The 27,487-nt window shown below is 39.7% G+C and overlaps 1 protein-coding gene across 1 annotated transcript in view; it reads left to right on the top strand.

Moving 5' to 3' along the window:
• LOC136885511 (intermembrane lipid transfer protein Vps13) overlaps nt 1-27,487 on the top strand; it is a 1,358,975-nt gene that overhangs the window by 604,439 nt on the left and 727,049 nt on the right. The window contains exon 23 of the mRNA XM_067158109.2: nt 5,395-5,545. Within this exon, the coding sequence (XP_067014210.2) occupies nt 5,395-5,545 (151 nt within the window). The remainder of the gene's footprint in view (nt 1-5,394; nt 5,546-27,487) is intronic.

Genomic DNA, 27,487 nt, shown 5'->3' with positions numbered 1-27,487 from the left:
AGGTTGGATGTTGATCATGGGGCTAACAACCCTACATCGGAAAAACAACTTGTTACGAAACTCGTAGACAAGAATAGCCGGACTGATGACGATGTTAAACGACCCACGAGAGGAAACGGAAGATGCAAACGGAAATATGATATGTATATAGCAACCTGGAATATACGAACCTTGAATAAACCAGGAGCCCTAAACAGTCTGAAACAAGAAATGGAGAAATATAATATTGGAATAGCAGCAATTCAGGAAGTCAGATGGAAAGGAAATGGTGTTTTTAGAAGTGGTAGATATACAGTTCTGCATAGTGGTGGAGTCAGAGGTACAATAGGTGGCACATGCTTCCTAGTGGATGACAGATATAAGTCAGCAGTTTTGAATTTTAAACCTGTAAATGAAAGAATATGCACTCTAAGGATGAAGGCCCATTTTTTTCAATATCGCTCTAGTATGTGTGTATGCACCTACTGAAGAGGCTGAGGATGAAGAGAAAGATATGTTCTATGGACAATTGGAACAAGAAATAGAATGCATCCCAAGACAAGATGTAAAAATCATACTTGGAGATTTCAACGCTAAAGTGGGCAAAGAAGAAGCCTATAGGGAGACAGTTGGGAAGGGAAGTTTGCATGATGAGTCAAATGATAATGGACAGAGGCTAATTGATTTTGCCATGGGAAACTCGATGGTGGTGAAGAGTACATGGTTTCAGAGAAAGAATATACGGAAAGCCACTTGGTGTTCACCAGATGGTGTCACCTTGAATCAAATAGACCATGTAGTAATCGATCGGGGACATGGATCTGACATACTACAAGTTGACAGCTGTAGGGGAGTTGATTGTGATTCGGATCATTACTTGGTACAGGTAAAATACAGGCAGCGGATTGCAACTTACATATCTGCTAAGAAAGGGAAAGCTCCAAGGAGATATATGGTCTCAAAACTGAAAGATAAAGAAACTGCACAGCTATATGAATCCAGGATGGAGAAGAAATTGGAGGCTAAACAACAAAGCTGGGCAGTGGAAAACATCGAAGGAAAGTGGATTTTATTGAGGGATGCATTGCAGGAAACTGCGGATGAAGTACTAGGAGTGTAAGTAAAGACTGAATGGCAAGGGTGGTTTGATGATGATTGCAGAAGAGCAATTGAGGAGAGAAATGAAGCAAGGAAGAAAATGTTTAGCAGGAAAACAAGAACATATGTAGAAGAATTTAGGAAGAAGAGGAAAGAGGCAGACAGAATTTGTAGGAGAAAGAAGAGTGAGGCAGAGAGGAAATGGATTACAGATTTGGAGGAACAATATGATATGCAAGAAGTACGGAAGTTCTGTGGGAAAATAAAGAGCGTACAGAAAGGTTTTCAACCACATGCTGTATTCTGTAGAGATAAAGAAGGAAACATGATTGGGGGAAGAGACCAGATTCTTGACCGATGGGCGGACTACTTTAGTGAACTGTTGAATGTGGCTGCAGAGATGGTGAGATTGGAAGAAGAGGATGCGCAGCCTTGGCAGGATCCTAGCCTAGATTTAAAACCAGTGCCTGTACCATCTATAGAAGAAGTGAGGACGGTAATTAAGTACTTGAAGAATAATAAGGCTCCAGGAAGTGACAACATTTCAGCTGAGATGATTAAATACGGGGGTGAACAGTTGACGCAACTTGTTCACCAACTAATTGTGGAAGTTAAGGAAACAGAACAAATGCCAGAGCATTGGAGCTTAGCAATTATTTGCCCAATTTATAAGAAGAAAGATAAAGCAAATTGTGAAAATTATAGAGTTATAGCATCACTTAGTGTGGTTTATAAGGTCTTAGCCGAGGTTTTGTCTGAGACTCACTCCACTAGTTGAGCAGATACTAGGAGACTACCAAAGTGGCTTTCGACAGGGTAGATCAACAACAGATCACATCTTCACTGTCAGGCAAATAATGGAGAAATGCTATGAATATAATGTGAATGTGCATCAGCTGTTTGTGGATTTTCGGCAGGCTTATGACAGTGTGAAAAGGAGGAAACTGTATCGAACAATGATGGATATGGAGTTCCCAACTAAATTGATAAGACTGGTACAAATGACCCTAACAGGTACTAAATGCATGGTTAAAATAGAAGGAAATCTTACTAAAGAGTTTGAAGTAAACAAAGGTTTGCGGCAAGGGTATGTGTTATCTACCCTGTTCTTCAGTGTGGTTTTGGAGCATGTGATGAGAAAGGTGGAGGTCAGTAATCCAGGTGGTACGCTGTTCAACCGTGTAACACAGAATCTGGCTTATGCTGATGATGTTGATATGCTGTCTAGAAGATTGAAAGACCTAGAGGAAGGACTGGATGGATTAGAAAAGGAGGAGGAGAAATGGGCCTAAGAGTGAATAATGCCAAAACTCATTACCTGTTTGCATCTAGGAGAACCATAATTAGGGAAGACAAGTGCATAAAATTAAATGGGATTAACTATGAGAGATGTGAAAAATTTAAGTATTTAGGAGTGCTGGTGACAGAAGATAATGACATGAAAGAGGAAATAAAAGAGAGGATTGCTGCAGGCAATAGGGCTTACTTAGCTTTACTGAAAGTGTTGAGATTATGCAGCCTTGGTAGAAGATTAAAGTTGACAGTCTATCGAACAGTATTACGACCAGTGGTAACTTATGGCTCTGAAACATGGACAATGACTAAAGTAGATGAAGAACTATTGAACAGATGGGAGAGAAAAATACTGAGAAAGATTTTTGGCCCAGTGAAGGAAGGGGAATTGTGGAGAATAAGGATACTATGTACAAGATGTATTACGTACCCATAACAACTTACGGAGCAGAAACTTGGACAATGACAAAGAAGGATGAGAGTCGAATACAGGCAGCCGAAATGAAGTTCTTGAGGAGTATGATACAGAAGAGTAGAAGAGACAAAATAAGGAATGAGAAAATCCGGGAAGAAATAGGAGTGGAAAAAATGAATGATAGAATAGAGAAGAGCCGACTAAGATGGTTTGGGCACATAAAGCGAATGAGCGATGAAAGAATGCCAAAAAAGGTGATGGAAATGCAAATCCAAGGAAGGAGAGGCCGTGGACGACCACGATTGAGATGGAAGGATACCATCCAACGCAGCATTATAGAAAGAAACCTGGACTGGGACACAGTGTTGGAGGAGGAGTGGTGGAAAGACCGAAGAAAGTGGAGAGGAACCATATTTGCCCCTACCTGGCTACAGCTGGATAAAGGGAAATGATGATGATGATGATGATGATGAAGGAAAAACAAGGAATTGGAAGAACTCTATGGACATCCAAGTATCGTAACCAAAATAAAAAGCAACAGATTAAGGTGGTTGGGACATGTGGAGAGAATGCCAGATAACAGGGCTGTCAAGAAGATCTATGAAGGAAATCCAGGTGGTAGAAGACGGAAAGGAAGACCCCGGAAAAGATGACTGAATGATGTGGAGGATGATTTAAGAAAGATGGAATAAGAAGATGGAGGATGCGTGCAGAAGATCGTTAAGATTGGGATACAATCGTCGGAGAGGCCAAGGCCCTACAAGGGCTGTAGCGCTGAGGAGTAAGTAAGTATAAGTATTATTATTATTATTATTATTATTATTATTATTATTATTATTATTATTATTATTATTATTATTATTATTATGACGACTTGTAATGTATGGTTATGAAGTGTTTACATCCATTTAGTATTAGTATTATTATTTACGTAGTTAGATGATCGCATTGTTTGTGTGGTTATGTCATGAAACATGTGCTGTATATAGACATTTATATGAGTTCAGTTAATGTAAGAACCTCAGAGGTGCCAACTTTGAAGTGGATTATCAGTAATCGCCCTCCACCCCCGAGAAAATTTTCGAGTGAAGTCCAAAGCATGCTCATTCCTTCTTGATAATGACACCCCTTTTGCCCTTCCCTCTTGCAGTCTATCCAAAAGTATATCATATTACACAATAACATTTGCACGCAACCTGTTGGTTCTGTGATAAAACATTCCTTGGCTTGTTTCTCACGCAGCAGCTGCTTTTCAGTGTAGTTTTTCTTGAAGCATCCTTCCGACTGTGATGACATTTTCGTATTCTGAACCATAAGCGATACCAGTGCAGATGTGCTTAATGTAGGCCTCACTTCTTTCTCAATCTTTCTGTCAACTGTCAGGTACACTTAACACAACAAATACAGCATTACTGAAGGATTTATAGTGGAGAAGAGCAGCGCCTGAGCTCCTTCATTCACAATGAATTTTACAACGCTTATGGGTAGCAAAAGGAAGTCACGATCGAATAAGTATCATTGCCAACTCACAAGCATTGAAATAAGGACGATTTAGGAGAAAGGTTCAAAAGGACTGAACACTTTTCTTTTTCTTTTGTTTCCGTCGAAAATTATCTTTTCGTGATAATGTCAGCTTTTCCGTAATAATTTCCCCTTTGACTGTAACTCCGTAATTGTGAGGTGAAATCCTTAATAATTACGGACAATCCATAATAGCTGGCACCTCTGGAACCTGTATATAATTTATTATTACCTGTATATATGCTGTGTGATCCACTACAGTATTGTGAAACACACTGTAACATCCAGAATGACGTATCTTTGACAATAGATGATGGTAGAATATTCTTTACATTATATCTATGTATTAAACACTCTAGTATTTACAAGAAGGTATTTGGTGGCATATCCTTCTAGAATGGCCAGGTAACCTATATAAAGAGGCAGTCTCGATGGTGAGAGGAGTTACTGCTTAGTACGAATTGTACTTGTGACCTCGTGTTGTGGACGACATGCTTGCAAGCAGTAATCTGTTTCAAGGTTGTAATCTCCATGTGCTGCATTTGTTAAAATGGTAGTTTGTTGATGTTTCTGTAGTGGTGTTTTGTTGTGATGGCAGTTAATTAGGTTATGTGCATGTTTAATGTCTAATGTGTAAATAATTAGTTGTAAATAAATAAGTGTACCAACTGACAGCATTTTGTGTGCATCTTTGAGGATACATCTCCTCTTTCTTACTCAATATATGACACTCCGCACTGTACAGTCCCTCTGGTTTTACTGGAGTGCTGTAGGGTTTGGTTGGCCTTGGTTCATTAAAGAAAAGGCCTATGTCTTTTCTTTGCTTTGCTTAGGATTTTTGCGCGCCATTCAATACAAAACTATATTTAGCATAATTTGTTCCTTTTGATTCTTTCCCTGCTAAATTCGAAACACATTATTTTATCATCACTGGCACTTTAGATATTGAGAGCTATTCCAGGTAAAAAGAAAACTGTGGAGAAAATGTTTCTTCATATGTGAATAACTATTGTTCATTCTGTACAGGTTTAGCTAATATTTGAATATTTGTTATATATGCATGACTTGGAACTTTTTGTCTTTTCCAGAGTAACTTTGACTCCTACAGCAGATGTACTCTCAGAACATAAGCTAGTACCACCCATAAGCTTTTTGCTTCAGATGACACGTAACTTGTCTGTTTCATGGTATACTCAGATTCCTGATATTAGCATGGTTGGACGCCTGGAGAATGCTGAAGTAAGTGATATGCTTTTATACGTAGGTTGGAACTTAAATAGTGGCAACTATTTATTTACAACAGATACAAAAGGGTTACATGTTAGCAACCTTTACTGTCCTTCAATGTAGTCACCTGCATTGTGTATAACCCGTTGCCAGCGATGTGGAAATTGTAGTATACCTTTAGCAGAGCCTGTTCTGTTGATGGTGCGAATGGAGCGGTCTACTGCATGTCGAATCTCTGCAACAGTTCTGAAGCGAATGCGAGCTCACGTATTGTCTAGTTTTGATCACTGTCCAATAACGCGGCAAGAGTATGTACTTCTTCTTCACTGACGCCCGTACGATGACCTGCCCGATGAATGTCCATCACAGTTTGCCGACCATTGTTGAAGGCTTTTACCCACCGTGCCACTGTTCTGTAAGGCAATACAGATTCCCTGCAAGCCTCTTGAAGACCTTGATGACAGTGTCATGCTGTACAACCTCTGGCACATTCAGTCTTGCTCCAACTCCATTTTTCCTGTTTGGAAAACATAGTGACAATGTTACGTTAGACCGCTAGCTCACAAGTGACTGTGTTTCTCTCGCTTGTGCGCATGCAGGTGATGTGGGAAAGGCGAGTCCATTTGCTCTGAGGTAAGGTAGGTATGTAACTAACGTGTGCGCTATCAGCGACAATATTAGATTCCGTTCCATAATGTCTCCACAGCAGTGTTGCCACTATTTAAGTTTCAACCCTCGTAGATAATACTGACTTGTGATGGTTGTATTACCACCATCGTTTTTTTTCTAGGATGACATTTGCATCCTGAATTATCTATGTTAATTGTTCCACACTGCATCACATCTCTTTAAAATCTGATCTTGTATGATGTACACTAATGCACCCATTACATTGTTAGGAGAAGTATTGCATTAAATAAAATTTCCAGATTAATTTATTAATGCGTTCTCCTGCAGCCATCTGGCAACCCTGTATAATTGCGCTCACTGCCTAGAACTGACAACAAGAAATTTTGCTGAGTAGCCTGTGTTTTTTGTTGTTGTTTTTGTTTTTTTTGCAGTTATTTGTGCACCACAGTCCGAGTTGTACTTTTCTTGCTAGTAAAGGATTTTTGCCTTCATAAGTGTCCTGTATGTTTGTGACATACCGTACTAATCTTTTTATTTAATTTATATCAACATGCCATGTCATGGCTGCAAGAACAGTCCAGTTACATTGTGGTATGTGTGTTGAATTTTTGGCTGATAAAACAATGGCACTAGAGTTTGTGAGAAAGGCCTATTATGCGTACTTTAGCATCAAACTAGGAGACCAAGACAAGCCGTGGACATCATATAATCCTTGTAGGACATGTATGGGTGAACGGCGAGCAAACAGTATTACCATTTGGAATTCCAATGGTGTGATGTCAACCTTACAGGCCACAGTACTCACTGCTTCTTCTGTTCTGTGAATGTAAAGGGATTTAACAGTAGGAACAAAAGTACAATCATGTATCCAAACAATATTTCATCCATAATTTTACACATTCCCCATGGCCGTAATGTACTAAATTGCATGGTTGTTGCTCTTCTGAATCTAGCGTGGAACTGGCTGGCGCTACGTCTGACTGTGATTTCTCACCAGGAGGTGTTGAGAATCAACCCAAACTGCTAGAGCAAAATGTGTTAAATGACCTTGTTTAAGATCTTGGACTTACAGCATTCTGGAGGTTATGCTGAATCTAGGAGTACCGTAGTGTGATTCGACCCACTAGAAACTTCTTATTGATGCTTCCAAATGTAGTTTGAAATGTGTCCTTCTGCACAATGAAAACAAATTTGCATCAGTTCTCATTGCACATTCAGTTATTATGCAAGACATATGGAAATCTTGAGATGATGATGTGTAAAATTACCTAGAACACAAGTGGCAAGTGTGTGGTGACTTAAGTTATAGGTATGCTGTTAGGTCTACAAGCAAGTTAACAAAGTACCCCCATTTTTTTTTGTGAGTGGGACAGTTCAGCAAGCTCATATCACTGGACCCAAAAGCATTGACTACATAGACTGTGGACTGTGGGCTCAAAAAGCATAAAACATTGTTAAACATCATCTGCTTCATATCAGACTAGGGGTTATGAAGTAATTCGTTAAGGTTGTAAACAATGAAGGTGAATACTTTCAGTATCTGTGTCATTGATTTCCAGGCATTGTTTGTTTGTCCAACCCTTGTCCCATTTCTCTACGGGGATCGAGTATAAGGTGAGATGAATCTTGTGGCGAGTTTTTATGACCGGATTCCCTTCCTGACGTCAACCTCATCAAAGGAATTAATGAGATAAAATGAATGACGTAGGAAGGGCGAGAGTCAATCCCAGTGCCGGCACATGGCCTACACCTGTTGGATAGTACCAAGGGGTTTGCTCGAGTCTTAACGTCCCCTTCCGATGGACGAATCACCATCAACAGCGTCATATGCCCTCACTTCATATGAGCACTGCAGAGTGTCAGACTGTTTAGACTTCAGTGCCTTAACAACCATGGCCACCAGGCAGGCTCATCGATTCCTATGCATTAGTAATGCCAAAATCAAAGAGGGTATCTTCACAGGTCCAGGTATCAGAAAACTACTTTCTGATGCTAGTTTTGAAGACATTATGTGCACAGTTGAATAATCTGCATGGAAAGTATTCTGGGATGTATTCAAAAACTTCTTTGGCAACACAAAGCATCCAGACTACAAATAAATGGTGGACAGAAAGCTTGTTTCTTTCCAAGATTTAGGCTGCAGTATCAGCTCAAGGTACACATGTTACATAAATATCTGGACTATTTACCTGAAAACCCAAGAATGCTGAACAAAGAGCAAGGAGAAAGATTCCACCAAGATGTAAGGGAAATTTAATGTAAATATGTAGGGAAATGGAAGGAACATGCTGGCAGATAACTGCTGGTTACTAAAAGAGAAAATCCAACTACAGTGGAAGTCTGTTATAGGGAGAATTCACAACAGCGGAAAATTTACTTGCTATAGGGGATTGTCGTTATATCTGATTTTTCGTAAAAGTTGGGAAAAAACCCATACACATTAAAATTGGTATGAAGTGGCAATCAGTTCATTCAAAGCTTGCATTTTCGCAGATGATATCCACACTACGGCTTACTCATTTTTTATTTTAGGAAATTCGATACTGCGTGAAAGTGTGTGTTTAATTCCATTCTGAAGAAATTATAGCATTACTTCTGAGGCTTCTGTGGTAAACGTTTCAGTTTTTGTATTCAAACCGTATATGTATCATGCAAACATATTTCAATTGCCCATAGAGAAACGATAACCTCCTTGCTATAAATGTACATGGGGATAGCCTTTCTGAAATTTGATCAGATGCGAGAAAATATAAACTATCCTCTGAAATCAGTGATGCAGTCTGCTATATCTTGAGGTGTATCACATTCTTACTTAATTTCCGTAAAATTAAAATTAAGCAATTGTTCACATCAGCCTTTACTTCTAACGAGTTAACAATTGCTATCGGCCATGTTATGTACACATTTATTACAGAAACGTCTCATCCTCTTACATTTTCTTTAGAAAACAGCAGCTGACGGGTATTACTAATCGGCTCCGACATCACCTTCGAATGTTGACGAGAGAGCCCTCATGTTCACATAGCTAGAAAACGATACCAAAGATGATCTATTGCATTTTGTGGCAAATGTTTCAGTTTTCTTATTCAAACAGAGTCGCCTAACCTAACTGTATATGTATCATGCAAACATATTTCAAGTGCCTCCTCGCTATAAATTTACATGGGAACACCTTTTCCAAAATTTTACCTGACGCAAGAAAATATAAACTAACCTCTGAAAGCAGTGATGCACTCTGTCATTCCTTGAGGTGCAACCCATTCTTACTTTATTCAGTATATAGCGTTAAAATTGACTGATCATTTCCTTTAGCCTTTATTTCAAACTGGTTAACACTGCTGTTGGACACATTATTTATGCATTTATTATGAAAAAAAAAAACATGTTCTCCTTTTTCATTTCAAGTTTTCTTTACAGAACAGCAGTCGACTTCGACATTACCTGTAAATTACAAGTCATTAATTTCATTTTTGGTCCGTATTGAGAATAGGTTAACATTAAATGTATAATTTGTAAATTGTATGTAATCACCTATAAATTCCGAATGGAAATTCTAAGTTCCCATGGAGGGAATTAGGTATTTTTTCCACCAATAAAGCATGTCATAAAACAGATCAGATGTAAGGCTTTTCAGGCATTTGCTCTATCAACCAGCATTTTGTCTTAGGTCTGACACTAGACTCATCAGAGTGGAATGTGTCAGACCCTACCCACTGACGCTGGGGTGTATGCAGGTGAACTTATCAGAAGCCCATTATAAGAGGCACAGTCTGATAACTGCATACGGGAGATAAATCTCCACAATGGAATTATTGCCCGCCTAGCAATTCCGAATGGCAATTCTAAGTTCCCATGGAGGGAATTAGATATTTTTTTCCACCAATAGAGCATGTCAAAAAACATATCAGATGTAAGGCATCCATACCGCCTCCAGACTCTACGCTGGACCGAACCCATCACCTGATGTACTCCTGTGTGTTCCTTCTTCCGACGACTACTTCAACCTTCTAGATAATGGAGCATGTATTCACCGCCGCCTCCATCGAGTCGAAGCTACTCCTCCGAACATCATGGCTCAACTACTCCTCGACGCCCCTGATGCGCCTGTCACAGCCGATTCGTCTGTAGCAACCACGCCACCTCCATCTACAACACTGTTTCATCCTTAGTCATCTAGTTGCACCACAACCACCATCACTTCTGCTCACACCTCCTCCAATATTCCTATAACCACTTCAGTTATGTCCCATCCTTTCTTCCTTATGACGTCTCCTCTCCTCATCTTTCCCACCACTGACCATTTTCATCCCGAGTTCACCTCACTTCAGCCACCTGCCAAGGGAACTGCCACCGAAGCGTCTGCAGATACGGCCCGTCCACTGTCGTCACCGCCGCCGTCCGACCGCCCTACCACCTACAGTTGCGTCATTCACAGTGTGGACCCTAGCATATCATCTGAAGACATCATCCATGAACTCCGTCAAGCAGGATTACCAGTGCGCCGAGCGTTCTGGATCTTCAACACAGATGGACCCACGTATTTAATGAGACTCCACCTACCTACACTCAACGATGCTCAACGACTTATCCACCATGGTATACAGCTCTACGGCCGCTACCAGCGGGTTCAACAGTCTCGTTCTCCTCCTCAACCTTTAACCCGTCCTGCCACACCTCGTCGCCGTCCCTGACCTGCCCCTCCTCCTCAACCACCTAGTCCACATATCTGACTTTATCCACACCCACCATGCTACGTTTCGCCGCCATCGTCAAGCTCTCACCTCCTCAGCCTCCTACTCACTTGTCTTGTTAATTTCTCCTCCTTCTATTACATCCTTGCACTTCACCTTTTCCCTTGCAACCTTGGTTAAATCTTCCCTTCTTTGCATCTCTGTTATACGTGTCTTTGTATTTGTAAATCTGTAAAAAAGCACTGGATAACCCACACGTCCTTATTCTCATCTCCTTATTCAAACCGCCTTTTACTCATCTTCCTCTTCTCTCAGTTCTTCCCAACCCCGTCTAATCTTCTGGCCAGAGAGAGGGCGTTACCCTTTAGGTGGCCCGCTGCACCCCTTCAGGGTGGGAAATGATAATGAGAAAAAGAAGTTCACCTGCATACACTCGAGCGTCAGTGGGTAGGGTCTGACACATCCCACTCTGATGAGTCTAGTGTCAGACCTAAGACGAAACACTGGTTGATAGAGCAAATGCCTGAAAAGCCTTACATATGATCTGTTTTTTGACATGCTCTATTGGTGGAAAAAATATCTAATTCCCTCCATGGGAACTTAGAATTTCCATTCAGAATTGCTAGGCAGGCAATAATTCCATTGTGGAATGCAGTTATCAGACTGTGCCTCTTATAATGGGCTTCTGATAAGTTCACCTGCGGCGCAAAATCACATCTCCGATTTTAGTGAGATCTCTCTTGCAACTGGACGTCACCAACCTCCGACGCAACACTTCTTCATTTTTGATCGGCTGGGTGGCTCTTCATTCATCTCTACTGTCAGCTCCCCGCCGTCCTAATAAAGCATATAGGCCGACTCCGCACTGGAAGTTAGCTTCCCCATCATGACCACCACAACCACCATCACCGCAACTACGACCTCCGCTTTTACCTTCCCATTCCTATCACAGCTGTTACGTACTCCCACCCTTCACCTGTTGCTACTTCGACGCTTCCTCAGCCGACATACCGTGATCTACCCAGTTTTCTTTACATCCCTCCCCGCTACTTTAACCGCTTGCCAACCAACGCCAAAGAAAGCTCTACGACGCCACCAGCAACGCAGCCACCACCTCAAGCATATGCCGCACAACAATCACCATAGCCACAGCTGCAACCAGCCCGCAACATCATGTATAGTTGTGTCCTCCGCGGTGTGGATCCCCTCATTTCTGACAGTGACGTCATCCACGAGCTCAACCACGAAGGTATCCCTGTCCGGCGAGCCTTCCGCATCTGGAATACCTCGGGACCAACATACTTAGTCCGTGAATATTGAATTTTCACGACCGCATTGTAATCAAAACAGACTTTCAACGTATTAGGTCGTGTTACGTACATGTAGTATGTGTTGAAGAGATGTTAAGTACAGAACAAAAATGGCCAGCCGGACACCAGTGGGATCCGAACCCACAACCTCCCACTGGTGTCCGGCTGGCCATTTTTGTTCTGTACTTAACATCTCTTCAACACGTACTACATGTACGTAACACGACCTAATACGTTGAAAGTCTGTTTCGAATACTTAGTCCGTCTTCACCTGCAAACTGAAGAGGAAGTCCTATGCGTCATCACCAACGGCGCACGCCTCTATGGTCGACAACTCACCGTGGAACCTTCCTGCTCCCCTCCGAGACCCTCACACACCTCACCTCGTTGACTCTGAACTGCTACCCTATATCGACTCCACCACCAGTCAGTCCACCCCTTCCTCCAATGTCCTCCTCCATCCCATCACCTCTAACAGCTGATATACTCCGACTTCTCACCACCTCCTTATGTAACATCTCAGCCTCGCTTCACCTCCTCCTCTCACACATCGGAACTCCAGTTTGAACGTTCACTACTCCCTAACCCACATCTCCTCAACCAAGAGGCCCTCATCTTTTCTCCACCTAAGATCAATTCGCTTTACCCACCTTCTTCATTTCTCACACCTCCCAGTTCTTTTCACTTCTCTCGGCCCGAGCGAAAGCGTCACCTGCATACACCCCAGCATCACTGGGTAGGGTCTGACACATCCCACTCTGAGTCTAAGATGAAATGCTGGTTGATAGAGATAACGCCTGAAAAGCCTGATCTGTTTTTTGACATGCTCTATTGGTGGAAAGCGGGAAGAAGCATGCAAAAAGAACTAGAAGAGATGCGTGCAGAAATATGCAAGAAAATTGACGAAATGGCAAAAATTCTTTCTAAACAAACCAACACCTTTCAAGGGACAGTAGATTAGCAGACTCTACAAAACTGGAAGATAACCACGAAAAAAAAAAAACATCCTCCGCAAAACAACCATGCAAAACGGCAACACAAGCAACTATCGAAGACACGGAGGGTGCATGTGATCAGAATCTGAAATCTATAAATCAAAGTTTGGAGTCCAACAACAAAGAAAGCATTGACATGCCGAGATATACAGAGACAGTATATAAAAAACAACAAAGACGCTCTCAACAGGTAATCGTGGGCACTTCAACGTCAACAGACAACTTACCTCAAGCAGCAAAGAAAAACGCATGTCTCTACATTGGTAAAATAGCCAAAGAAACCACAAGTGAAAAAATTATAAATTTCCTTAAAAAGAAGGGAATCGAAGACAATGTTGTTTGTAAGGATCTGAAATCATAGGGAGCCCACAAATCATTCAAAGTAGGCTTCCCATTCAAACAACTAAAGGACACAGAAGGTACAAAGTTTTGGCCTAAAGGAGTGGTAGTGAGACGATTTCGCTTTCCGAGACGTTTCACGGATAGCTCACTTCAAGATATCAACCTGGAAGCATATCTATAAGGAAAGAACAACCACAGAAAACGTAATAGACACTCAAGAATCTTTAAAAATGATATTATGGAATATTGAAGGATTAAATAATGCTTCTAGTTTAGTGCCAGAGAATTTGTTCCGACCTTATGACGCAGTAATATTAACCGAAACTTTCCTCAAAACAGAATGGAGTTACGATGGATTTTACTGTATACATCTCAAGGTTTGCGTGGAAGACCAAAAGGTGGCATCACGGTGTGAGACTATCCCCGTTCACCGTCATACTAAAATCTGATACTACCCTAGTAGTAAGAACGAAGCTCTGTGTAATAATAGCGGTCCACTTTCAACCAGACTATAAAGAAAACAATATCATTGACGATCTGTCTGTAGCTCTCAATGCACTATCCCGCAAAGAAATAATAATACTAGCAGGGGATGTAAATTGCAGGATTGATATAAAACAGGACAAGTCGAAGACCATAGTAAACTATCTGGAAAGAGAAGGTCTAAACTTTATAAAAAGAAAGACTCTCCCAACACATATATGTGTGAATGGCTGCAACACAATCGACTTGGTGTTCAGCAATAGTCAATCGTCACAACAAAAAGTCCTAACAAACGTCATAGCAAGGAAACATCTACCTGTGTACACCACCATAAACCTACAATGCACACCAATAACTAAAAATGGAAGAGGAAATATACTTAAAGGAAGAAAATTGGACCTAGACATATTAAAGGACACAGATACTGGAGATATTACAAGAGAAATTCGAAAAGGAGATATAGATAGTGCAACAAACAATATAGAAAGACTCATTAAGAGTGCAGTCATACGCAACATCCATCAAAACAGGAAGGCGAAGCCATGGTTCAATCACATCTGCTACAAAGCGAGACAAGTTGCACTAGAGGCACTCAGAAGAGCAAGGAATTCACCAACGGACACATCCCTTAGACAATATAATGAAGCTAGGAAGACATACAAAGACATCATAAGGGAAGAGAAAGAAATCTTTCAGGCAAAAGAAGAGAGAAAAATGATAGAGGAGGCAGAACAACAATGGTATAAGATAGGATCACCAATACAACCACATTTCCCGAGAGACATCCCGCTGGAAACGCGGGAGCGGCATTTTAAAAGCGTTCTACAAGCATACGAAATGCGACCAGATCTGAGGGAGGAAAATTACTTGATAATTAGCTATGAACCTTTCACTGTGGAAGAGGTAGAATGAGCAATAAATATGATGAAAAATAAAAAGGCATGTGGACCGGATGAAATATATTATGAAAATCTCAAAAGTTCCGCAACTAACCTCAAGGAAGTATGGACAAAACTGTTTAATGAATGTTTGAAACCAAGGAAGTATTCCTCAAAATTGGAGAACCGCCACTCTTAAAGTACTATACAAAGGAAAGGGAGACACGGAAGATCAAACTTCATATCGTGGCAGAGCCTTAGAATGTACAGCTTTCAAAATACTAACTAGCTTACTAACAGACCGTTTAAACCCCCTAGTAGAGGGAGCAATACCAGAAGAACAGTTTGGGTTCACAAAGGGAAAGTCAACCTTACAGGCAATAAAATGTCTATTAGAAGATGTAAAAGACATATTAAGAATCCCTAAAGGAAAGCTACATGCTGTCTTTGTAGACTACAAGAAAGCTTTTGATTTATTAAACAGGACTATGATCATTGAGAAACTAGAAGCAATTACTGGTAAAAACTATATCACAAAAATTTTAAGGAATATTCTGAATAACAACATGATACAGATATATGACAATGTGGATGTGTCAGACCCACTAGAGCAGAAGATTGGAGTATTACAAGGAGATCCAATCAGCCCCTTGCTCTTCAGTATTGCGACTGTGGACATTTCCAGGATCATTGCTTCAGGAAATGTGAAAATATATGCATACGCAGACGACATGGTACTGGTGTCTCGTGAAATAAAAAACCACTCAAGAAGCATTCAATAAACTTACATCATGGGCTACACGCAATGGATTGCAAATAATGAGAAGAAAACAGTGACAATGACTTTCAGGAAAGGTGGCAAGCCAACAGCCAGTGATATAATATACTACAGATGAGAACCACTAACAGTTGTCTCCACAGTTTAAGTATCTTGGATTAACAGTACAGACAAACGGAAACACGTTCACCTACCACATCAAGGAAAAAGTAGCAGTTGCCATATCTGCCACGAACAGTATTCAGAATGTACAGAAAATTTCATTGGAAACTGCGTTGAAAGTGTTTAAGCGAAAGATCTTGCAGATGTTAACCTACGGTCTGACACTAATCTGGGAACAACTGCAAAAGAAAGACATCAAAGAAATTGAAAAGGTAAAAGCTAGATTTCTGAAAAAAAAAAGCATTGGGAGTCTCTAAGTTTACCCCATCACGCTTGGTCTATCTGCTTGCCAGAGAAAACTTCTATATTGAAGATCTAAGGCTTGAATTATCATTGCCCACGTCAGGAGCATACCAGAGCCTATTAAAGGAACTTCAGGACAAAAGGGAAGATATATGGCTAGATTTCTTCTCCACAGACAAGATGATCAGCAGGGAATGGATAACGGCTAACTATGAACTGAGGCACACCATGACTTGCTTTGCAGTCCATGGTTTCCACTACAAAATCCGCAAGAGAGATACCTACCATGATCCAAGTGAACTGTACCAGTGTAAACTCTGTGGCAACCAATGTGATAAAATGCAAAAGCAGACAAATCTCGCTGACAAAATTCTGTAATATTAAGTGCTATATAAACTATAGAACTATACATTGACCACTATGGCTATAACTGTATTATTATATGGCCATTGGCTGCATTAAATATTATTATTATTATTGGTGGAAAAATATCTAATTCCCTCCATGGGAACTTAGAATTTCCATTCGGAATTGCTAGGCGGGCAGTAATTCCATTGTGGAGATTTATCTCCCGTATGCAGTCATCAGACTGTGCCTCTTATAATGGGCTTCTGATAAGTTCACCTGCATACACCCTAGCGTCAGTGGGTAGGGTTTGACACATCCCACTCTGATGAGTCTAGTGTCAGACCTAAGACGAAACTCTGGTTGATAGAGCAAACACCTGAAAAGCCTTACATCTGATCTTGCCAGATGCAGGTCTGTTCATTTGGTGACCTGCGCGTCATGATGAGGATGAAATGGTGATGAATGCGACACATACAGTCAGCCCCTGTGCCAGCGAAATTAACCAATCATGGGTAAAATTCCGAACCTGCTGGGAATCGAACCCGGGACCCCTGTGACCAAAGGCCAGCATGCTAACCATTTAGGCATGGAGCCACTGTTTAGATGAGTAAACATGTTGAAAAATAAGCATTCCTTACATATGATAATAGACTGTTAATACCATTAATACTGTATGTGCGTGAGTCTTTTATATTAATTTTGATTTTACAAAGAAACCTGATGTGATAGAGAAACACTGACTTTAGATCCAGATTATCATGCCTGAAATTTAAAAAATCACTTATTGACTTTATTGGCCACATTGAACCACTTCAGTTATTCCAGGTTTACTTTCACTTTGAAGTTTGTACTATTTGGTTCTTGTGATCAGTGCACTACTTTTTCATTCGTTCCAATCGTAATTTTCTCAATTCACTATAGCCCTTTTGTGTGTCATTTCTGTTGAAAATTTGTGGCTCGAAGGAATGGTGTTAATTTTATTTTTGTTCTCTGCATCCGAGACTGAGAAACGCTACGACCCAACAGATTAGAAATGCAAAACTACGACACGCTCACAGTTTAATTCAACCAAATGTTTCAACAGATGTATTGTGGAAATCCATAAAGAGCTTTGGAATTACCAAAGGACGAGACGATGACGAAATAAATATACACTTGGAAAAACTGAACGATTATTTTTCATCTAACTGCACATTAAATGCAGCCCTGAAACAGGATGTTCTAGACAGGAATTATGCAAAGACGCGAACAGATAGAGAAAACTTCTACTTCCGTCCAACAACCCACTCACAAATCAGATTTGCTATAAATCGGATAACATCAACGGCAAAAGGAAATGACAGTATAGGAATAGAGATGGTAAAATTTATTCTGGATGTGATATTACCTGCACTAATTAACATATTAAACTCTTCCCTTGTAGACAGCCCATTTCCCGAAATATGGAAAGTGGGCATTATACGTCCTCTAAAAAAAGTAGCTTTCCCTTCTGAACCATCTGACTATAGAGCCATCTGCATACTTTCTGCTTTATCCAAAGTGCTAGAGTTCATCACTCATAGACAAATAACAGACTACATGACGACGTACAACTTACTTGACCCACTAAAATCTGGTTTTCGTCAAGCACACAGTACTACAATGGCACTTCTGAAGGTCACAGAAGACATCCGAGAAGCTATGGACAACAAGGAAGTGACAGTTTTAATACTCCTAGACTTGAGCAAAGCTTTTGACTCTGTTGATATTGACATGTTGCTCTCGAAATTGTATTACCTCCATTTCTCAATCAGCGCCCTCCTTTGGTTGCATTCCTACCTGTATGGCCATCGGCAGTGTGTTACAGATAGAATAAACAAATCAACTTGGTGGTCTGTGCAGTGTAGTGTGCCCCAAGGGTTGGTGTTAGGACCCCTCCTTTTTCTATTTACATTACTGAAGTCTCCCAAACCGTAACGCACAGCAAATACCATATTTATGCTGATGATGAAGAAATGTACCTCCAGACATCTCCAAATCTAATATTTTCGGCCATAGACAAAATCAATCAGGATCTAACATCGTTTTCTTCTTGGTCTTTGAGATGTGGTCTTAGGTTAAACCCAGTAAAAACGCAAGCCATCATCCTTGGATACCCGAAACTACTCGCGAAGGTCAATCGACCAGAGATTCCATCTATAAAGTTGTGTAATACTAACATACCATTCACGTTATCAGTAAAAGTCCTAGGCGTTACTTTCGATGATGACATGTCATGGAAAACGCATATTACGAACATCACCCAAAATACATTCTCTGCATTGTACATGCTGCGCGGGTATAAATACTTATATCCTGAAAAACTCAAAAAAATACTTGTAGAAGCTCTGGTTTTCCCTCATTTCGACTCTTGTGGCGCGATTTATAGAGACGCTCAAGGCAAGTTATTGAGCAGATTACAACGTGGTCAAAATGCATGTGTGAGATACGTCTGTAATTTATGGTACTTTGACCACGTAACTCCTTCATATAACCACCTATCTTGGCCCTGACTAGAAATCCGTCATACTGTGCATACCCTTTGACATCTCCATAAAATTCTTCATTCTTCACAGCCGTTTACCTTACTTCATATTTCAAATACTTATCCTCTTATCACAGTCTTAACACCAGATCTACTAATAATTCCACCCTTGCTTTACCTACCCATAGAACTCCCACCAGGGTACGATAAATCATTCACAATAATTGCCTGCCGTGAGTGGAACCTCCTTCCCGAAAGTATCAGGGGGTTAAGCGCTATTCGCACTTTCAAGGAAGCAAGGAAGACATTTTATGCACCAGTAAGGATCATCTGTAAACTTGATGCTGCTACTTACAGCCATTCTGTTGTTATGGATGTCCTGGTAGAGAGTCTAAAATTCTTATCCGATTTGTTTTTAAAATCAAATTTTATGTACTGCCTCTTTTTTTTTTTCTTTTTTACATGCAGGATATTAGTTTTAAGAATTTATCCTTTTGTTATATCTGATATATTTAATCTTTATTTAATCTCACCATCCTTTAATTTAATTTGTATTTGATCTAGTTATTGTAAGTAATACAATGTAATATATTTCAGTTCCTGGTTAGATGGAAGAGAAGGCCTGAAGGCCTTAATCTTGCCAGGTAAAATAAAACATTACTAAACTAAACTAAACTAAACTAAACTATCTCGAGTCCAACTTCTTTGAGATCTTGCTGAATTTCATGGATCCAGTGTTCTTTTGAAAATTTCTCATCACTAGTTGTAAAATCTGATTTCTCTCTACTTGAATGTTATGAAATGATCAGAAGTTTTAAATTTGCAGGCTGGTGTAATTTGTAGGTATACATTTTATCACTTCATGTCTGAGGAATTTTGAGTTCATTTCTCTTATGCTTAACAAGAATCATATTAGCTAGGTTCATAATGTAACTAAGAAAAGAAATCCATTTTCCAATATTAACATCAATAATGTTGTGATGTTAAGAAATACAAAACCTATACTAACTTTACTATAGTACTCAGCAAAACAAAACAACAGTGAAATTATTGCTCATCTGCTGTCCACATTTCCCTAGCGATGAAGTATTTCTTTATTGTATATAATATTTTGATATATTGTGAATCTTGTGTGTTGTGTGTGTCCTCCGCACCTGAAGCTCCGCGCCTACAGGCTCCGCAGCCTGCCGCATCACCGATGTTTCCAGAGACTACGAGGTGACTGCACTGCGCCTGGCATGCTCGTCTGTGACATCAGCCAGCGCTACATAAGGAGCAACGTTTCTCGCCTCTCCAGGACTACCCCAGTGTCCAACGACCAGACCACACCACAAGTCAGACACGGAGGCATCCTCTTTAAAATGTGTTTGAACAGGTGGACTGATTTCTGGCCGTGAGGTCTCACCTCTGGACATTGCCTCACTTTCCCTGATTCCCACAGCCACGTCGAGCCCCGAGTCAAGCATTCTGCTACTCACTCAAGTCCTCCCAGTGCTCCGATGTCAATCTTAGCATTCTGCTAATGAAGAATATTAATGCAAGTTCCTTGCAAGTCTAAGCCCAATACTAGCTTCCTGTTAATACGAACTCTCGCTACGAGTTACATTTGTTATTACTCAGCAGATAGTTTTCGACTATCCAAGGACATTCTCATTGGAACAGACTATCTCATCAAGATAGGATTGAATGTGTATATAGGACTCTCACTTTGTATAAATGTATATACGCCTCAGACCTTCAGTCTACCGTTCAATATCAGCATTAACTGCATGCAATTAATCAAGCTTCAAGGAAAATTTAGTTATATTTCTTGTAAATACTGTATAAAACTATTGAAGCAATAAACTTTATGTTGTGTTACTGTATACCAAGTTCCTTGTATACAACATTGTGTTGTGTTAATTTCTGCATTTATGGTTCTCACAGCTGTGGAGAAGGTGTTTATCGTGGGACATTATTTCTGATCATAAGGAGTGGGTTGTTAGAAGCAAGATCTCAAAGAAGTTGGACTCGAGGTAGCAGATGCAGAGAACAAGGATATAATTAACACCCTTCTTACAACTCACAAATTTTCAACAGAAATGACATGCAGTAGGGCTATAGTGAATGGGCCGGCGAGGATGCTGTACAGAATGGAGAGAGTGAGCCAGTTAGTGCAAGATTTGTGCTGTTTTTGTTGTTCCAGAAGTTTATCCCTGTAACAACAATAGATGGAGCTACAGTCTACACAGTGGGGAGTTGGTTACTCTTCTGTAACAACACTTTGGAGATTGCCCAGTTTCTCATAACTCCATTCCTGCACCCTTTCTGCTCCTTGGATCTTACGGCCCCAGATGCATATGTAGGGGATAAAATGGGGATAAATTGAATCAGTTTTCATGGTGGCTACAAATATTTCCAAATCATGAGAGAAGATAACTATATATATATATATATATATATTTTTTTTTTTTTTTTTTACAGCAACCTTAGTTTATCAACTTGTCTCGACAATTCTCAGAAATGTTATGAACAATGCATGGCATATGATGTACACATTTTGAACACACATATTGTACCAATGCAATTAAATAACATTTCATTGTCATTTGTTTTGCTGCATTCGGTATAAATTTTAAATTGTTGCCATTGATGCTTTCACGGCCCGTACTTATAGACATGATACTGTATTGGCTTTTGGGCTTATGCCATGTCAAGAAAATAAGGTGAGATTTACGTTTCGCAGAGAACTGTGCTCTGCGTCCTCAGAAAAATCTCGACTGACCACGAGAAAGGCTTCTTAAACAATGACTCTTTGAATTTAGACGTTATAATAGAAGTGGAAATGGTGCATTCATTCGCCACCAGGTGGCTCCCAGGAAGTGGCACAATGCTAGCGTTCGAAGCAAAAGCTGACCAAACTATCAGAACCAGTCTAAGCGGTTCACATAATGTGTGTACGTAACATATGACATTGACAGGTGTATGGCATAGACACAAGCCTGGAATGAAACATCTGGTGACGAGGAACGTACAAATTTGGAAAACACCGAGACAAAATAAAAATAGTGAAGGGACAGGGAAGGGAACTACCTACATAAATTCTTAATGGCTGTCAACCAGGTATTACTTAATTGATAGCCAGTGTCCCTGTTGAAATTGTTAGGATTTCTACGTTTTTCACAACTTCCCGTATAATCCTGGACCTGTAGTGTCTAATGAGGGTAAGAGCTCGAGCATCTTGGAACATGACATCATGACCCGATGCTAGAGCGTGCTCAACTTTGCCGATTTGTCTCATTGGTTGAGACGAATATTGCATTCATGTTCTTTGAAACGGGTATCAATGGACCATCATCAATGAATACCGATCTGCATTTAGGGCAGTCACCCAGGTGGCAGATTCCCTATCTGTTGTTTTCCTAGCCTTTTCTTAAATGATTTCAAAGAAATTGGAAATTTATTGAACATCTCCCTTGTTAAGTTATTCCAATCCCTAACTCCCCTTCCTATAAATGAATATTTGCCCCAGTTTGTCCTCTTGAATTCCAACTTTATCTTCATATTGTTATCTTTCCTACTTTTAAAGACGCCACTCAAACTTATTCGTCTACTAATATCATTCCACGCCATCTCTCCGCTGACAGCTCGGAACATACTACTTATTGCAAGAAATCAGCTTCATTTCCTGTATCAAATCCTATTTACAAAGACTTAATAACAATAAAAATCTTTTACCTTTTTGGTACTTACATTTGCATTTTAGCAAATCAATCATACACAGTACATGTTTCGTTCCGTTTTAGAACATCTTCAACTGTTTTACATTGCTTAGGTGATTCACTAAGTGTTTATATTTTTAAGTACATCATAAACAGGTACCTTGTTTTTCTTAAATACTGCGTAAATTTAAAATAATTTAAAATATATTAAAATAATGTGGATGGTTGAATGGGTTAGTGAAATAAGAGGGAAATGGGTCTACTTATAGTTAGCCTATTTAAAAAAAACTATTTCTATTCATTTGAACAGATGTTGTAAAAAAATGTTTTCAACACTTTTATCACTAAAATATTCTGCTTTTCTTCTAATAAAAAGTTTTTGAATAAATATATAACTTTCCTTTGTCACTGTTCTGAATATTGCCAGGTATTCACTTCATTTACTCCCTCCAAGGTTGCTGCTATTTGTTTCGAATTTACAAAATGTGTCTTGAATTTGGTTAGTTGAGGAACCTTGAAGCTGATTGCTGTTTTGCTATTAATAAAGGAGCCTCCCCATAATCTTGTTGTTCTCAAAATCCACTCCTACTGTGACCTTGGAGGAGCTACAGCTGAAGCAGCCTGACAGTAAGCTGCCACAATAATAAAGTTCTATAAGAAATCAGTCAATTACACTAAAAGGTGTCCTGTAAAGGGTTGAGGGTGTAAGAAATCAAATTATAGCTTTAATAGTCTGACGAAAAAGAAAAAAAGAAATACTAGATCCAATACTTCTGGCAATATTTGACCACAGCTGCACATAACTACCTCTGGCCATAGAACAAACTTGTTATCAACAATTGAAGAAGTCCGTCAATCAAACCAATGAATAAGCATAATTTATAGTAGGACTAAAATAAGAACACCGCTCACAAATGAAATACGGACATTCTCCATTCATACTGGAAAAACAAGAAAATTCGATGAATGCAAGACGCCAAACTTAATTTAACAAAGTGTTCCTATTTATTGTAACAGATTTTAACATGAACTGTATATTTTAACATGCCATTCAACATGTACCATATATTTTAAAATGATAATGTACCTGTATATTTAATAATAATTCACCTGCACGATTTTTAGGCCTAAAAAGATTCAACCACAGTTATTTTAGATTGTATATATAGTCAATTTTAACTTTAAGTATGCCCAATTAGAACGTAAGACATACTCTATATCAAGATTTTTATAATGGACAAGGCAAATCAATAAAACTTGACTTATGTGAAGGTAATAGTGTACAGCTGAGGATGACCGTAGGTAAAAAGGTCGAAACCGGTACTGTAGATTGAATTTTTATTAAATAAATTTGTATTGAAAAGGTGGAAACTTTCTTGTGTATAACATACGATAACTGTCAATACGGAAAATGAAACTGATAAATCAAGGAAAAAGACCTAAAAAACTATAAAGACTTATCTGTGTTGGTGCGACGTAAAGCCAATAGCAAAACAAAAACAAAAAAGAACTACTGCCGAACAGGATTCTGGAATCGTTCAAACTATGGACAATTCTCTGTTTGCAACTATCGATAATGCTATTGCCGCATTGAAATTTCCAGTAAGCCAGACTACCGTGAGTCGCCGACTTCACGCGGCAGGTATTACAATCGCCGAGCTGCGAAAAAGGGGTGACTTTCTTCCTATCCACAGAGAACTTCATGTAGGTTTTGCACTACAAGAAAGTGTTACTCCACGACAGGAATAGGAAATTACAATTTAGTTGAATGAAAAGGTATTTTGCTCCGATCCAGGTAAACAGCTGAATTGCTGGCATCCAGTTGGAAAGCGTTATGAAAAGCCCTTTGTCCAGGTAACTAATCAGTCGGGTCGCGTCACATGTGGCGTATTGGGATGGATACGTGGTGCTGGTCCAGGAGAGTTGATAGCGGTCACTCCACATATGATTGCTTGTGAATATGTTGACATTTTAGAAGGCGCCGTTCTTCCTAGTGTTCGAGCTATTTACCCCATAGAAGAAGTTCCCGTTATCAGGTTTGTGCAGGATAACAGCCCTGTTCCCACTGCACATGTAACAGAAGCATTCTTCAAACCGCATTCTGACGTTCACGTGCTTGTCTGGCCTCCCAAGTCGGCTGACTTAAATGTAGTAGAACATGTTTGGGCACGAATGGTAAACATGTGGGTTCTAGGTCAGGAGAGGACAAGAGTGGCTCTGTTAATGTACTGCAATCAAGATTGGGCGAATCTAAGGAATGAACCAAATTTTTTCCAACTGATTATTAACTCTGGGAGGGAGGAGGAACCTGTCACTTACACTTGTTGTAAATTCAGTATTTGACACACCTCTTTAGTTATTTAATACCCATTTCACAATTAGTTTTGAGTAAATTTCCATTTTTCTTTTCTTGACATTATGTATCTATAATAATGTTACTTGCTTTACGTCCCACTAACTACTTTATCGGTTTTTTGGAGACGCCGAGGTGCCGGAATTTAATTCAACAGAAGTTCTTTTACGTGCCAGTAAATCTACCGACACGAGGCTGACGTATTTGAGCACCTTCAAATACCACCGGACTGAGCCTGGATCGAACCTGCCAAGTTGGGGTCAGAAGGCCAGCGCCTCAACCGTCCGAGCCACTCAGCCCGGCTATGTATCTACAGACAGTGCATTATGTTTATTATTTTACCTAGTAGACGGCTTACTAGGTGTCCTGCATGTCTGTGAAGATGAGGGCCCTAACTAGGATGATTTTTAATGTTGAATACCCCCCCCCCACACACACACACACACACACACACACCCAGCCCCCGAGCCATTCATATTTTTGATAAGACATTTCTCTAAAAAAAAAAAAAAAAAAGGTGTTAATTTTGTAATAATTAGTTATGTTGAGATGTTGCAATAACAGCATTTTTGTTGTATATTTCAAGACACGGCTTTCTGTTTTATGGAAATTGAATTTGAATGATATTAAATTATTTTCAGATGTATTTTCTTATTGCTCAAGGAGTAAAATGTATCTTCAGTTATTTTTATAAAGAAATATTTACACAGTTATGCGTCAATATCTTATTGTAGCATATTAATTTTCTGTTTATAGAATTGATCGTAATTCTATATCCGAGGTGGTAAATTATGATGATATAACTTCAGTAAAGTCCTGAACAAAGTTACGAACCAGTAAAAGGTATTTTAAAATTACGGCCCGATTAATAATGGCGTATGGCCTCCGGAGAGGCCTGGTGCAGGTCTTTTCCTAGTAGACGGCTTACTAGGCGTCCTGCATATCTGTGAAGATGAGGGCCCTAACTAGGATGATTTTTAATGTTGAATATGTCACACACACACACACACACACACACACACACACACACACACACACACCCACCCCCCGAGCCATTGGAATTAACCAATTAAGGTTAAAATCCCCGACCCGGCTGGGAATCGAACCCGGGACGCTCTGAACCGAAGGCCAGTACGCTGACCATTCAGCCAATGAGTCGGACTACGACCCGATATATCGCAGCTACAAAATATTCCTAACTAGTGTAAAATCATTTTCGGTTAAAAACCTGTTTTACCTCTTGATACTGTAATTGTCAGATTAAGTTACCTAATGGTGCACCTCAATTCATCCGCCACTGTGCCCATTTCAATCACGACAAAGTCTAGTAGCGGACCTACATGCAGCAATGCGTTAAGCGGGAAGGTGGGTCATTGTGCCTTCAACACTACTCCTTCACTGTCTTCCGTCTTGTTTTGTGCTGGAGTGGCCTCAACACTACCCCTTCTCTCCCTCCCCTCCTTTTCAGTAATGGAGTTCGGCAGTGTTGATTGTTTATGTCGGGACACCATTAATGTGCACGTCTGTACACTGCAGGATACCTCTGTGCATTGAAGATATACCCTTGCAATTAACCAAACGCAGGTAATGGTGATAAAATTCTTACATTCAATAGAAGTAAATTCTACTACTATATCACAGTTAGATCTATTGAAGAAAGAACAATTTTGAGAAAGAGCAATCTGAGCCAGCTATTGGCTATATAACAGTCTGTGTGTTTGGTTATCATGTGACACTTTGACCTTCCTGGTGTTTGCTTTCTAGTACAACGGTTTGTATGATAGGCTGGAAATTAGCAGGTAGTATTTTTCCTGGGTTTCTGAGCATCTTCATCTCATTTTTATTTTAGATATCTGATTATTAAACAAGGTATAAATAGCAAGGAGGAATTCAGTTAAGTTGAAATTTAATGAGCACTATGCTGATGATGTGGTCATGGCTGACTGTGTTGAAAGTTGATAGTCAAATATTTTGAAGCTTGGAAAGAAATGTAGTAACTATGCTATGAAAATTAAAATTTCCAAGACTGAAATGCTGTCAAGTAAGAAGAAACTTAAGAGGATCAGTTGCCAAATTGGGCATATGAAACTAAAACAAGTGGATAATTTCAAATAGAAAGTTAGGATATGTTTTCTGCCAGGATGGTGGTACACTTAGTGAAATTGAATCATGTAGCAAAGCTAATGCAATGAGCTCACAATTATGATCGATGATATCCCGAAAGAAGGAAGAGGACTCCTTCATGAAATTATTCTTACAGAGTTCAGTTTTCAGGCCATCTTTATTTTACAAGATTGAAAGCTATAATGTGCTCAGGATATTGTATTCACAAGGTGGAAGTAACAGCCCTTTTACAGAGACTTGCAGATTTATCTCTGAAAGGCAAAACTGAGTACAGGGTCATAAGAAAATGTAGACCTGATTGTAAATAGTCATGTTACATAAGCTGGTGAAGGTAAACCAATAATTCACATGTTCACAAACTCTGCAAGCTTTTGTTCACACCTCACATCACCTTGATATGCACCCTGTTGGTT

Source organism: Anabrus simplex, chromosome 1 (assembly GCF_040414725.1).
Source record: "Anabrus simplex isolate iqAnaSimp1 chromosome 1, ASM4041472v1, whole genome shotgun sequence".
In the NCBI taxonomy this organism is placed as follows: Eukaryota; Metazoa; Arthropoda; class Insecta; order Orthoptera; family Tettigoniidae; genus Anabrus; species Anabrus simplex.
The sequence above is the reverse complement of the archived record's forward strand: the minus strand, read 5'-3'. Positions and strand labels throughout refer to the sequence as shown.